Source organism: Pseudonaja textilis, chromosome 1 (assembly GCF_049901715.1).
Source record: "Pseudonaja textilis isolate UNSWEBS1 chromosome 1, rPseTex1.2, whole genome shotgun sequence".
NCBI lineage: Eukaryota > Metazoa > Chordata > Lepidosauria > Squamata > Elapidae > Pseudonaja > Pseudonaja textilis.
This window is the reverse complement of record NC_141990.1, coordinates 268,497,628-268,513,524: the sequence shown is the minus strand read 5'-3', so window position 1 is coordinate 268,513,524 and position 15,897 is coordinate 268,497,628. Positions and strand designations below refer to the sequence as shown.

Genomic DNA, 15,897 nt, shown 5'->3' with positions numbered 1-15,897 from the left:
ATCTCGTGATTTCCTATGTGATACAACAACACTTTAAAAAGGTTTATTACTTCATTCATTTCCTAGAGCAAGAAGGGCAAAAAAATCCAGTTCTTGGGGCCCTTATTGGTGGCCCATGTTACACCACTGTTCCATGAACTGCACTAGTTGCTGATTTGCTTCCAGGTGCAATTCAAGGTGTTGGTTATCACCTACATAGTTAGAGTCCAGATCATCTGAAGAGCTGTCTCACCCCAATGGGATTGACCTGCCCCACCTATGCTAGCAAAAAAGACATGCTTCAGACCCTTTCACTCAAGGAATTTTGGCTGCCGAAGTCCAGGAAAAGAGCTTTCTTTGCCATAGCTCCTCCCCTTTGGAACACTGCACCGCCTAAAGGGATATGCCTTTATATACCTTATTCACCTTCCATAAGGGCCTGAAGACCTGGATCTGCCAGTTGGGGTGTACCATTCTGGAGGTGGTTTATTGGATTAAGAAAAGCTTCCACCTCACTTCGAGCTCCCCTCCTCCCCATTTTTTAACTGTACTTATTTTATTGTTGTTATTTATTGTTTAATCATTTTAAAGTCTACCAGTTTTAATGTTTGAAAGCTACCCAGTGTCAACTCTGGATGAGGTGGACAGCACATAAATCTAATAAAATAAAAATAAATAAAATAAAATAATGAAATGAAATGAAATAAACCAAATCACCATGATTTCTTCTGAAAACGATCCTAGAATTGCATTTCCCAGTCTTTTCCTTCCTTTATACTAACGAAGAGAAGTATTAAAGAAAATAATCATTTAATAATCATAAACATGACCTTTTCCTCCATTGTACCTGCTATGTGAATATCTGATCTAGAAAAAAGGTATGTAAGACCATGATGTTACTTTCCATGTTATAGGTTTTTTTTTAAAAAAAAAAAATGCTGCCATGGTTGTTCTGAAAAATGACATTATCTAGGTTAAGAAGAGAACTAGACAACCAAAAAATTAAATGAACATTAGATGGCAGCCAAGAATTTGGGAATATATTCTGTATCTTGCTGTTATCTAGTGGTTGACATCCAAGAAAAGTGGATGGTTACTTTCTGTCACTAAATATAAATATATTTAATTAATTAATATATATTATCAGTGAATAAGTAAAATAAAAATTTGTTAATAAATAAATAAAACATATATTTGTCTTTCAGAAAGTCTGAGGTTCAATTCTCGGCATCTCTACTTTAAAAAAAATATATCTTAGGTTAAAAAAATACATTAACGGGACTATCATGATAATATCCCAAAGGTTAACAACATATACAAAGTTCATACCATCTAGAGCAGGGGTGTCCAACCTTGGCAACTTTAAGGTGTGTGGACTTCAAGTCCTAGAATTCCCCAGCCAGCTGGCTGGGGAATTCTAGGACTTGAAGTCCACACACCTTAAAGTTGCCAAGGTTGGACACCCCTAATCTAGAGCAAGGTAAATCAGTTACATTAAAAGGCAAACAGTTCTATGGTGATGTTGAGCACATGGAAGAATTCAGTCAGGAGAAAGTAGGTATACAATAGGGTACTTTATTCTAGATTTGTTCCATCATAAAAACAGGAAATGGGAGGACTTCAGCAAGGAAAGACATACCTCTCCCGTCTGTTAATCCAAGTAGAGAAAACAGATCTCTTACCTGAAACCGATAAAAAGTCCCATCATCCTTTAAAGTCAGTACGTGATCGGAGATTGGAAAAATATATCCTTGTGCTGCAATGAGACTTCCCAGATGTATTGATTCAGCTGTAAAACAAACAACACACAAGCTCTGTCAGATAATTATGCTTTTCAGGAGTCAACTTGCAAAATTTGGGTGGCAGGAATTTCCTGACCAGATACGATGGTATCAGTGGTAAACTCAACAAAATGGAAGTGTGATCACTTTATTCAGCTTTGAGCCCAGTGTTGGGGGTGGATTAAGAGTTAATCATCACAAGTACGATATGTTAATTATTCACTTACTTAAATAACACACGGACCACCCTTAACAGGCTGTCAAACAAAAAAGGAACCTGGATGATACATTTCTAATAAAAAGATCTTTATACCAGAAATAAAAAAGTGAAGCAATGATGCAGTTAAAAAAGAGCATGTTTGGCTATCCTTGCAAAGGCAAATAGCAATTTCTGTCGAATGGATGTTCACATGGCTGGATGCACAAGAGACTACTTAGGAGGCCAGACGACACCATTTGCTGCAGGTGAATGAGATGGAGCAAAATCTGGCCCATCTGGAAACTTAATAAAGTCCAGGCACTCAGGCCTTTAATTCTGCAATCCAACTGAGATCTCACCTGCATGTTTATCATTCTGGAGTACAAGGTGAGAGACATCTCTTCTCATGGCAGTGGTATAAATGCATATATATTCGTAACGTATGGGGGTATGCAATTAAAATATATTGAAATATAAAAACAGCATATAAACGATAACTGTTTTTAAAGATACAAGGATGATTAAAAAACTATTAGAATTTCCTCCAGGTGAGATGGGCAACATGCAAGTTGAATGAATGGATAAATATTAATATTTTAATAATTTTAATAAATATTAAGTAAGGCGAAGAGAGGACTTTCAGGGTGCTAACTACGCCCATGGCTGCAGGCTCCTTATGGGCTCCCTATGCAAGTCTGCAGAGTCATGTTTTCATTTCTTTATGGAAGGCCAGGACGGTGTGGGCCTGCTTCACTTTGGAGGGGGGAGGAATTCCATAGAGTGGGGAAGGTCTCCTCCTCCTCCAAGTCCACCAATCAAAATTCTTTAACTGCTGGTGTTAACTGACAGGTCCACAACATACCTTCCCTACCTGACTGGGTGGAATAGGGTACCATAATTATCTGTTCAAAGCAAAAGAAACCCTAAAACTTTTAATAGAACAATGATAGCGATGTAGTCTGAATTTTGGCCTCTGCTATATCAAACATATTGTTGTGGCCCATCAGTGGCCAGCGGAGCTGGCAGCAGATTCAGACAGTGAGGAAGTTGGGGAGGAACATGGACTAGTCCCAGCGTCTGAGGAAGGCTCTGACAAGTGCTCTGCATCAGAGCCAGAGTCCAGGGCTATCTGACAGTTATCAGCTGCCTTCAGAGTCGGACATCAGTGAGGCAGAAACTGGAGCCTGTTCCCAGTGTGCGCATGCACAGAGTTGCCAGATGAAGGGAACAGTTAAGGAACAAGGGTCGACTTGGGAGTAAAGCTACAGGTGGACAATGAAATGGCCCCTCCCATAGGGAATAAAAGAGGAGCGAAAGGGGAGTGGGGTTTTGTAGGAGACAATTAGTTCATTCCTGCATTTTTGCCAAGTATTGTGGCATCTGAAAGATATCAGCCTGGTCATTCTCCAAACCTGATAAAGGTCTGCAATTGTGAACTATCTTGAAAGACTTTGGCCAGGACTTGCTGGAGAGGAATTCACTGTAAATTAAATAAAAGGGGTTTATCGGGATGAGGACTCAGCTTCATGCTGTTGGGGAAGCCTAGGTCAGAAGACGTAGCATCATCCTTCTAGCCATTGTCTACCCACTGCAGGATGAAGGCCTTTTCCACATGTTTCCAACCAATATGGTCTTGAGATTTCTTTTGCCAAGTGGGCCCACAATACTTCAATATACAATATATCAAACATATATCTATCAAGAAATATATCAATATATCAAGAAAGCCGTACCTTTCAGGAGAGAGAAAAAGATGGGAAAAATTAGGAAACACCAAGGGTCAACATGTTTTGCCATGTTGCCTATACACTATCGTTTTCTGAATCTGAGACATCATCACCAGTAATTTCTGCTTTTTAAGAATATTTTTAATTTTTTGTTGTTATAGTATTCCGAAAATTGAATTTTTGTCTTTATTGAGAAAAAAATATCTATATATTTTATATGTAGTCTATTTCCTGCTTTATTGCGTTTACAAATACAGTCTACATGCTTTATTAAAGTGCAGCTATATAGAACGAGTTTAAAAGCTCCAGTCTTCCCCCATAAAGTTTCTATTTTTTTTTTCAAAAGAGGAATAAAGTAAAAAGAAAAATAAATAGCACCTTGGAAAATAATGAAACTTCTGCCCTCAATCTTTAAAAGTAAGTTCATATTTTGAAGTAATAATGCTCCAATGTTATTAAGAATGTACTGCAGTATGTGATTGGTATTTTCTGTTTTCACTTAGCTTTCCTGTCCAGATAAAGAAAAACATTCCAGAAGAGTTTATTCTGGGATCTAGCTTAGCATTTCAAGATCAGTTTTGGCTTGGAATCACTTTCCAGTCAAAACTTCTAAATAAAAAATTGATTTTTCAGCTTCAGATCACAACATTTACCATCACATTTTATAATGACAAGCCTCAAGATAATGCTTCCTTAGAATTCAATGAATGCATTACCTAGATCTTCAATACTGAGATTCTTCATAAGCCACTGTACTATGTCAGCTCCTGAAGAGAAAGACAGACAGATAGACAGAGAGTGAATGAGAGAGAGAGTTAAAAAGCATAACATAAACTATACGTAACTGATAAATAATTTTCAGGAGAAAGCTCATTCTTCTAGCTGAGCTGCTGCTGTCATATCTTCTGTAGTCAATATCCATAATATGCATAATTCTGCAAACTCCATCTCAGTTTCATCATTCACTTGAATTGAAACAGGGATTTTATTTAAGAATCATTAAATGATTCTTAAATAAAATCCCTGTTTCAATTCAAGTGAATATATGTAGCCATGTCTAACAAGGGACTCCTCAAAGCCATTTGACTCAGAGGCAGGGTTCACACAACTCAGTAGAATGATTACACTACTTGATTTGTGGAGCTTGTTTTAACATATTTTGTGACTGAATTTTTGCCACTGAATTTATTTGGGCTTAGCATTATTATTGTTTTAGTGATAATGGTTGTTAGATCCCATCTTTTATTTAGTAAAACTTGAGGGGAAATGTATCTTGCTTTCTACTTTCTGTTTTCCATGTGAGGTGAATTGGGCTGAGTGACTGAACTGTCCAACATTCATGCACAAAGGGCTAGAACTCAATAGTCTCTAGTCAGTTTATAATCTAGCACCTTAATCTCTACACCAAATTGGGTCTCAGTCATACACACACATGCACTTATATTTCAGTCATATATCTCTGCATGCTTGTAAATATTAATGATATATCTCCACTTGCTCTGTGAAAAGAGTTCTTTAGGTGAGATGGGTGAATGTGATGAATGAATGAATGAATGAATGGATGGATGAATGAATATAGCAGTTGTTTTTTCTGCTTAGCATGTTATAGGAACCCAGATGGAATCTGATCTTTGAATGCAAAACCCATATACCATTGCTTAGGGAAGGCAAAAACAAAACTTAACATTATTCCAACAATGAAACTCCCACACTAGTTCACAGAGTAATAAAGCCCTGATGCAAGATTTGCCAACAGTTCACAGAAGAGTTTAAAAAAAACATTAAATAAAATATATCAAGAATTATTTATTGAGAGTTTGCAAAAGGGAAAATTCACGGTCACCAGGCAACGTCCTACTGAGTACAAGAGTGCCTGAAGACAATAGGAAAAGAGCTGCCATATACATGCCATACCAGTGAACCTCCACAGCTATAATGGTGGATGAGGCCAGTCTAATTCAACAAGGCTGTTTTTGTGATCTTCTCTTTTCCAAATTTGGGGGCACTTCTATTCTCCCTCTGGCTCAGTTGCAGTCAGTGGGCCCTTCCATTCATTATGCTAAGTGGTGACTTGGTTCCCTGCTCCAAAGGCTTGCCATGGAGATATCTTTGTTTCTTATTTTACTTATTTATTAAACCTCATGCTACCTATTTTATAGATATGAACTCTTCCCATCACATCAGTTCTGTTTTTCCATATTATTTCTTATCAGTCAGGAGTTTTCTGAGTAAAGTGGAAGGAACATATTTTACAATTTTTCCCCATCTATCGCTGGCAGCAACCAAGCGATAGAGATTGTTAAGCATGAAAAACAAGCACCTTCAGTCTTTTCCTAAAGAAGTTGACAAATTAAAGATGTACAAAGTTTTGATAGAAATAACCTCCAAAATATACATATACACAAATATCATTTCTTCATGCACCTGAAAAGCCTGAAGGATGTTTTTTTTAAAAAAAAAAACATAGAAAATGTTTCCAGTAATATCCCACTTTTCTCAAGACTGAAAGATTTTTTTTGCTGACTTTGCCAGACCATTAATTATCACCTGTCAAAAATAATTACTCACCCTTAGGATAATGACAAGTTTTTCTTCCTCTGTTAATTACTGTCCTTGCTAACAGTCTGATCAGCATTCATCAAGATGACAGGCAGATTTATCCTCTCATTCCCTGCTTGTCTTTCTTACCTCAATCAGTAATTCAACCAGGAATTTTTACAAAGAAAAAGACTTTAAATTTTTTTTTAAAGAAACTCCTTCAGAGAATCTGCTTCAAACTATTTTATAAAGAGAAATAAGATACACACACACACACACACACACACACACTCACAAACACACACATATCTATTCATGATTATCCCTTCCAGCAATACCAATAGCACTTAGAAGTATATACAGCTTCATAGCACTTTAGAATCTTCTTATATGTGGTTTATTGACCCCAGTAATCTGGGTTCTCATTTTACCAACCTCAGAAGGATGGAAATCTGAGTCAATTTTGAGCCAGTCAGGATTGTACTACTGGCTGTTGGCAGAATTAGCTTGCAATACTGAATTCTAATTACTGCACTATCACAGCTCAGGATCAGTATTTACTCTTTTCTCCTAAACATGATCTTCAATATATTAATTTATATGTTGCCCTTTAGCAAGCAGGAAAATACGAGACCACAATGCAGTAGATTTTATTTTACACATTTCCCAATAAAGGTCAGGGGAATGAACTATAAAATTACATTATACTTCAGGAATAATGAGATAAGACATAGAGAAATAAATAAGGGATAAACACAGCGGAAATAAGTAATCATTTGGTTTCAAAATAGAGCCTTTATAACATTCTGTTCCCATGTTTATTGGCCACCCATCCTGGATTTTTTTCTTTCAATGTTTTGCATCGAATTACTGTCTTCTTCTCTCCCTCTCTTATTTTTCATCTTTTGGAAGAATCAGAGATCTGATGCACAGGGAGATTATATTTTAATTGATTAGTCTTATTGCCTTGAGTAGAATCATCCAATGATTTCAAATACTGAACCATACTAGATGCCTTCTTCTCATTGCTTTCTTAAAGGATTTGCTGATAAACTAGAAAAGGGTATGAAAAAAAAGTGCAGAAAAGCAAAAAGATCAATAATATATGCTGTAAACTACAGAATATCAGCTATAGTTCAAATTGGACTATCGGTACATAAGAAAGAGGTATCTAGTGGCTTAGAAGTTATGATACTCTGCTCCCCATCCCACATCTCTAGAACTAAGGAGTTTTCTTAGCCTTTGCTGTACTGTACTGCTCAACTTGCGACCACAACTGAACCCCAAATTTATGTTGATGCCAGTTGTTAAGTGAGTTTCGCTCCATTTTTGCCAAAGTTGTTAAGTGGATCATTGCACTTGTTAAGTAAATCATGCAGACTTGGCTTCCCCTATTGACTTTGCTTGTTGGAAGCAAAGGTTACAAATGATGATCACATGACCCTGGGACAACGCAACTGTCATAAATGCATGCCAGTTGCCAAGTGCCCATTTTTGATCACATGACCGTGGGCATTCTGCAATAGTCGTAAATGAGGAAAGCGATCATAAGTCACTTTTTACAGTGCCTTGTAATTTTGAACAGTCAGTAAATGAATAATGTACTGAACAGCTGAATGAGTGTGCTATGTGATTAAACAATGGAGGGTGAAAACAGAACACCAGTTAGGAAAGTGAATGGAATAATGTAGAATATTCTATCAGGAGGAACAATATTGCAATAAACTGTTAAGTGGATTCCAAATGATCTTGTATACAAAGGTCTTTGTTTTACATATAATCTGATTAAAGACATGCGCTTTCTTTTTCAATAATAGTATTCAAGGGAACAAAGGAAAGGGAAGTAACGTGCATTTTCACTATAACACAGACACAAATGTAAGACTTCATTTTATTTTGAAAACAATTCCATCAAAGTAGAATGCTTTACCTACACAATTCCTATATTGTTTGTATAGTATGCCGCTCTATATAAATTGATCTAAGCATTTCTTAGTTATTGTATGGATCCGTTTCTATGGGTTATTACATAAGGAAACAGGCTGTAAAAGTCATTTTTCCTCTTTTCATTGAATCCATTTGTCAATTATCTGTTCATTCTAGTACCACAAAGTGAAGTTACACCGTTATACATCATTGACAAAACTATGAATCTGATCATAAATGGTAAAGCTGACCATTCATCCAGCAAAATACTGTGGAGGCAGGACAATTGCTCTTCATTTCCAACTATTTCCTCTTATATATTGGATCACAAACCTATGTGAATGATACCAAGCATTTTCAGAAGTCGAGCAGCTGTCAAAGTGACAAATAGCAAGGCCGTCAAGGAAACAGGCAATAAAATTTTGTGTTCAAATCTGAGAAACTGAATGAATTATAGATTGAAACCTGCTGGTAGTAGAAATGAACATGCTAGAAACAGGGAGAATTTTCTCTGACTCGGTCTGAAGAACTCAGCAGTTTCTTCCGTGATGTTCCCAAAGATTGAGGCATACTTTAGAATCAAGTTGAGACATAGGGTTCAAAGCCAATCAGTCCTATGTCACAAAGTGTCTTTTATTAGTCACCTGGGCTCTGTTACCTTCATTTAGCTATGCATCGGTAGATTTCAGGAATGTGCTAGAAGTTTGAAGTTTTGAAAACTGTAGCTACTACAGACTAGAGTTTTTAATTAATAACTAGGCTTGTTCAAATGCAACTTGCAATAAATGTAATGTGAAAAGCCTGGGGTGTCTATAGAGAAGGTTTTTAAAAAAATCAAAATAGTTGTTGCAACCTATGCAGCTTCCATTTTTGCACACTTAGTTGCCATCTTGCCTTTATGAAATCTTCCAGGATTGGAGAGCTTTGAGTTTCAGCCTCTATTTTTTCCCCACCTTTCTGCTCCTTTCTTTCTGTTTCCCATTTCCCCCTTTATCTTTGTTGCAACAAACCAAAAGCAGAAATGAAAATTCAAGAAAATAAGCTTTCTGAGCTTTAATGGATTAAATTTATTTAGGAAACACTGAGGAAACAGCAGTAATACCTTTCCAAAGTATTGAAAACAGCAGTAATACTGTTTTCAAAGAGAGGAATCAGTGGATTGTGTCTTTGTGTGTGTGTGTGTGTCTCAGTGTGTTATATATCCGTCAATCCACTGCAGGATGAAGACCTTCTCATTGAAAATAATGGACCACAACCCACCACACTGGTTAGGAGTGGGTTGACAAATACATATGTGTTCTTTGACATGTGATATGTGTGTGTGTGTGTGTGTGTGTGTATGTGTGTGATTGAAAGCAATTTAAGCTTTTTTTCTCCCATGCTTTCAGTGGAGCAATATGAAGGCTGTTGCTTCTAGGTGAGTTTGTAAAAAAAATGTATCAGATTTTGCAAGAGTTAGGGTTTCCCACAAGACATCTGATCATTTTGTTAAAATGATGAAAGCAGTAATATATATAGGCTCTTTTTTTTTCAACACTATTTCACCTATATAAACCGAGATTGCTATTCGACATAAGAGTGGTACATCTCTGCTGTGCCAAATAGTCATTCTGGGTCTGGTTCAAAATATAAGTATTGATTTTGAGTGCCCTTTCTTGCTAAGAGCTGCGGTGGCACAGTGGTTAGAATGCAGTACTGCAGGCTACTTCGGCTGCCTGTCAGCTGCCTGCAATTTGGCAGTTCGAATCTCACCAAGCTCAAGGTTGACTCAGCCTTCCATCCTTCCAAGGTCAGTAAAATGAGGACCCAGATTGTTGGGGGCAATACGCTGACTCTGTAAACTGCTTAGAGAGGATTGTAAAGCACTGTGCAGCAGTATATAAGTCTATTGCTAAGTGCTATTAGCACTGGCTTATACAAAGGATTGCATACAGGTAGTCATGGACATATGACCACAATGGAGCCCAAAATTTCTGCTCCTAAGTGAGACGGTCAAGTGTATTTTGCCCCATTTTATGACCTTTCTTGCCACAGTTGTGAATCGCTGCAGTTGTTAAATTATTAAGTGAATCCCCAGTGATTTTGCTTGTCAGAAGGTCACAAAAGCTGACCACATGATCCTGGGACTCTGCAGCCATCATAAATATGAGCCAGCTGCCAAGAGGCTGAATTTTGATCACATGCCTAGAGGGATGCTACAATGGTTGTAAGTGTGAAAACAGTCATAAGTCTCTATTTTGTGCTGAAAAAGGTGACAAAGATGTTGTCATTAAAGATAGTAATGTAAGACCCCAATGCTGATTAATTTTAGAGAAATTATGGTGGCAAAAGAACCATGGTTATAAACACTTTCGTCTAGAGAATTCCATTGCAGCAGCCAAATAAAACTCAATCTTTACAAAAGCAATTTTAATGAAGCTTTCAAAATTCTGTGGCATTTAGCGTAGATGTTTAACTTACGTTTCAACTGTTTTATTATTTGAGGAAATCTAATGAAACAAATTGTTTTAAAATAACAAATGCCAACAAAATAATACTACATTATTCAATGTACTGTTTGTCCAGATGGCTAAACAGTTGTCATGTAAAAATAGATAAGAATTCTGAAAACCTTGAATTTTATTTTAAAATGCTCGTGGCAATTAAGTATCTAAGGCATGCGAAGAAAGGAATGTGCCTCTCATCTAGTTCCTCACAGAAATCCTTCTTTCATTTATGCAACCATCAGCAACCGGCCATTAGATGGCACTCTATCCATGCAACCCATTCTTTCATTTAGAATATAAGCAGTGGTATTTATGCTTACATATGTAAGAGAACTAGCCAGAGTAGCACCAGGAGTCAGCACCAAGTCAGAGGCATATGGATGTAGATATACATAAAGATATGTGTACATTCTGACAATATTAGCAGAGGCTAACAAAGCTAAGTGGACAATATAGTTTTAGTTCGGGAGATCGTGATGTCCGTCTCTTCTTTTAAAGATATAAGTATTATATATCAGAGCAGATTAGAAATGCACAGAAGAAGTATTGGTAAAAGATGAGTTGTGTCTTTTCTAGGACATCATTAACTCCCACTGTTTTAAAATGTAGAGCGTTTTGCTTAAATGAACAGCTCATGATTCATTTGAAAACATACTCTCCCCTGAATTTTAAACAATGTTGGAACAGCAGACAAATTGTCATTGTTAGTCTCTCCCTTAAACTGGCTGCCTACCATTTATTTTCCAATTATTTATTTTCTTATTTAAATATAACTACCTTGTCTGATGCCAAGAAATTTCAGGTAGAATACAATCAACGCAAACAAATTAAACATGGAGCCATACATCTTATGACAATTATCAAATATGGAAATACCATAAATGAAGAAACAAACCACAATCAATAAACTGCAAATTTGAGTAAATATGTCTTTTGTTTGTTGCCTTTAAAAACATCAATAGAACAGGGCCAGCCTTTTTGTAAAGGTATTTCATGCCGAGATGCCATAATTATATAACAGACAATTGTCATCTGGAGAAATGTATAATTGGAGAAGAACTGCCTCAAATATCAAGGTCTCAAGCTCATCATCAATACATTAAACCTACCCTGGAAATCACTGATATTTCTCCAAAGTCAGTGTTGCATGGATTCTGTTCCAATAACAAGCTAGATTTCTGCAGCTGCAGCTTGCAAGTTGTCTTTAAAACTTAGATTAAATGTATCATCCCCACATCAGTAATATTCTGATTTCTTTTAGTAGGTTTTAATAATACCTTTTACGGTATGCTGTCCAGAGTCACTTTTTATGAGATGGAGAGACAGTGGTGGGATTCGATTTTTTTTACTATCGATTCTGTGGGCGTGGCTTGGTGGCGTGGCAGGGGAAGGTTACTGCAAAATCTCCATTCCCTCCTCACCCCACTAACCAGCTTTCCAGCTCCGTTCTTCTGTGCAGGGCAACGAAAGAAGACCCAGCTGATCAGCTGGGACTCCAGAGGAAGAGAATAGATGGGCACAGGGCCAGTCCGAGGTGGTATTTGCTGGTTCTCCAAACTACTCAAATTTTCCACTACTGGTTCTCCAGAATATCACTGCTGAATATCACTTCTGAATTTGACAGACAATCAGACGGACAAACATTAGGGATAAGAAAGGGATAAGAATCTATCCTATCTTACCCAAACTAGATTCCCCTTTTTCTGACCTCAAAGCAAAATCTGTCCTGATCTCTTCTTTCATCTCTCTCAATAGGCCTGGAACCCTGGGTCACAGTGCCACTGTTATAAATGTGGTAAAATCAAAATTCAACATCCCTATTCTTAAGCAATATAAAACATCATAGAAAACATAGAAGTAAAATATAAAATCCACATCTAATATGCAACAGCATGTCAAAAGGTAAAGGACCCAGCTAACGATTATTTAAGAGTTCCAGCAGGAAAGAAATTTCATGTGACACCATCTTGAGCCACAACACCTGAAATCAATTTTATATACTTTCCCTATAATTCATATGTAAATAACTTTTTCATGTCAACATCAAAAATTCTAACTCCTCCACTTGAAAGTAAATGCTTTGCTCTTGTTACCATCTTGTTACCAATTGCTCCGTTTGTTGCCAAGAAGATGCATCAAGGCATAAATATTGAGAGTACTATTTTTATGTTATATAGATGCCTCTTGGGCAGATAGTACCAGCTCTGTCTGTATAATACCAACAGGAAATTGGTACATTTTTAGTTGTCATAGCATCAGCATTTGGAATTTGTAAGGTACTGTAACTTCTATAAAGAATTCAGTAGAGAACATATCAATAGGAATAGCATTTAGACTTATATACTGCTTCACAGTGCTTTACAGCCCTCTTTAAACAGTTTACAGAGTCAGCATATTTTCCCTAATAATCTGGGTCCTCATTTTACTGATCTCGGAAGGCTGGAAGGCTGAGTTAAACTTAAGCTGGTCAGGATCAAACTGCTGGCAGTTGGCAGAGTTAGCCTGTAATACTGCATTCTAACTACTTTGCCACCACTCTTCTGTATGGTGTACAACTTGAAACAATGCCGAAAACTGCATTTTGAACTCAGATCATTCCTGCAGATTGTGGTGTCATAGGTCCTTCTTGCTAGTTATTACTCATTCTTCAATCTCCAAAAATAACATTATAACATGACAAAGGGAGCACCAGCTAAAAAGATATTACCAACATCCAAGATCTCATATTTTAGTCACAGATTCTGATTTCCAGGGAAGAAATGGTAGGCTGAAAACATCTCTGCAAATAGCAGATCTAATGATATGGTGCAGTGAAGAGCTGGGAAACACACACTTTACAATTAAACACACACTTTATAATTCTTCTTCAGACAAAGATAGGACTTGAGATTGCCCACAAGTGCTCCTAACAGTTGCTCCTTGTGGAGAATCCATGAAACAATGGTTTCTCATTAGTTTAGAGCTGTGGGAAACAAGGAAATTGTCATCTTGCTTAAACTGTGGCCAGTAGCTTTGAAAGAATACTGAGCTTATTTAATCCTTTCTGTCCACTTTTGGAAATTCTTGTTAACTGTGTACTAGATAAATTTTCTTCAACTGTTAGTAAAATAAGTTTTAACTACTCACTTAACAACTTTTTAAAAAGTTTTTTGAGGGGAAATAAATGGCAAAGGAGTGATTAAAACCTTGATTTTAGAAAGTTACAATTGGATTACGGGTTTGAAATAAGATTTTGGAATTGTAAAGAATCCTTCCTGTGGAAAAATGCTTGTTCGGAATTAAAAAAGAAAAAATGAAGACAAGACTTTAAAAATTGGACACTAGAGATGCTTATATCAAAGTTTACAATTAAAGGAGAACCATCCCCGCTCAAACTCAATTTCCAATTAGAGAATGAAGCAAAATATTTAAATATCAGACATACTGAAGAATATTTTTTAACAATAGACCCAGAAATTAATTTTAAAAATGTCTGCATCTATAAATACACTGTATCTAAAAGAGATTATTGGGAGCTGTTTAAGCTCTCTTATAAGATGAGCAGCTATATAAATATATTAAATAAATAAATAATAAAATAAATAAGAGGAACAAGTTTGGTGTAGTGATTAAGGTGTTGGGCTAGAAACTAGAAGGCTATGAGTTCTAGTTCCACTGTAGACATGAAAGCTGACTAGGCCAGTCACCATCTTTCAGCCCAACTCACCTCACAAGGTTGCAGTAGAAAAATGGGAGAAAGTATTGGAATGTTTAGCACCTTAAGTTGCGTTTGGCACCTTAAGTTGCGCATATAAATAAAATGATTTTTTTAAAAGTTTTGCCTGACTGAGAAAAGTTTTGCCTGATTGAGACTGAATTTAAGCTAGATTTAAAAATGACAGGCTGACATAGAAAAAGATGGGTACTGGACACACAAAAGAAACTGGCTGATATTATAATAAATAAAGAAGGATATACAAACAAATAAACAAAGAAAATGATCTGAATAATTTTCCTATATTGGTTTTACAAAAGAGGCTTGTTAAAGTTTTGAAGAATTTTGTGAGAAGGGATAAAGAAAAAATAAAAAGATATCAAATTCTACAACATTATTGGAAGGGATAATTAATACTTATAATAATAATACTTGTGATGAGAGTGCACTGTCATTTTTTATATATTTTTCTTTCTATTTATTATATTTTTTTCTATTTCTGCACCCTCTCTTTTTATGGTTTTAGTTTTTTTCAGTTTGTATTAGTTTTATTGTAATTATAATTCTTAATAGTTTTATTATATTTTTAATCCTACCTGTATTACATAACTAAAGAAAGCAAACATATTTAATGCTCCTTCCTCATATAGATATCAACCTTTTAAAAAATAGATTGTTGAGGAGCTGAATTTCCTAGCAACGTTACTGATTGCTAGCATTAGTTTGGTAGCTGCAAAAATTGGGACTGTGGAATTAGTTCTCTTGGACTTGTCTTTCCAGAAGTCATCCAAGATCTATTTTATCCAAGAATTTTAAAAAAAATGACCAAAAGGAGCTTATCCCTTTGTTTAAATATGGCCTCGTTGCCATGTCCTCGAAAGGTACCTGTATCCAGTGGGAAAGTCTTATTAAAATACAGTATGAAAAACTGGGCAAAAATCTTAATTCTTCCCATCCAGTAGATGGACGATTTTCCTAAATCCACTAAAGGCTTCCTTTATACCCAGGAGTCCAAATTCACAGCACAAGGAAAGCCAGCTTGATAATGTCGGAATGCATTTTATATGACTGATTAAGATGTAAAACCCTTAAGAGCCTATTTCAGAGAGACCCACAAAGAAAGCTTGTTAAGGAAGGAACTGGAAAAGAGAACACTTGCAACTGCCATTCATGCCTGCAGTTCAACAGACATATGAAGATAAAATGGAAACCCCGACAAAGGAGGCATTGTGGCTTTCTAATGCTACCATTAGTATGCCCTCTGGAATGGGGTCACTATAACCCACCCAAGGTCTGAATAGACCCCACGCTGGTGGTATTCTGAAGGGCTTGAACACCTGGCTCTTTGCCCAGGCTTTTGACAAGGGAGGGCGAAACCCCCTTTTGTGGACTCTGCAGCTTTGATTCTTCTACTTCCCATCTGGGTTTTTTTGCCATTCTTGCTGTCTTTTATTCTTTTAATTTTGTCTATATTTTGGTTTTTACCTTCCACTTTTAATATTTTTGTGAGATTAACTACGAGTCAATAAACTAAATAAACACATTCAATGGAGATGGGTATATTGCT

At 36.4% G+C, this 15,897-nt stretch overlaps 1 protein-coding gene across 4 annotated transcripts in view; it reads right to left on the bottom strand.

Annotated features, from left to right (window-relative positions):
• Window positions 1-15,897, bottom strand: part of RGS6 (regulator of G protein signaling 6) — a 224,125-nt gene that overhangs the window by 71,918 nt on the left and 136,310 nt on the right. For all 4 annotated transcript variants that reach the window (XM_087921736.1, XM_026709036.2, XM_087921737.1 and 1 more), the window contains exons 4-5: window positions 4,403-4,453; window positions 1,662-1,768 (exon numbers count right to left, since the gene is read on the bottom strand). In XM_087921736.1, coding sequence (XP_087777862.1) covers window positions 1,662-1,768; window positions 4,403-4,453 — 158 coding nt within the window. The remainder of the gene's footprint in view (window positions 1-1,661; window positions 1,769-4,402; window positions 4,454-15,897) is intronic.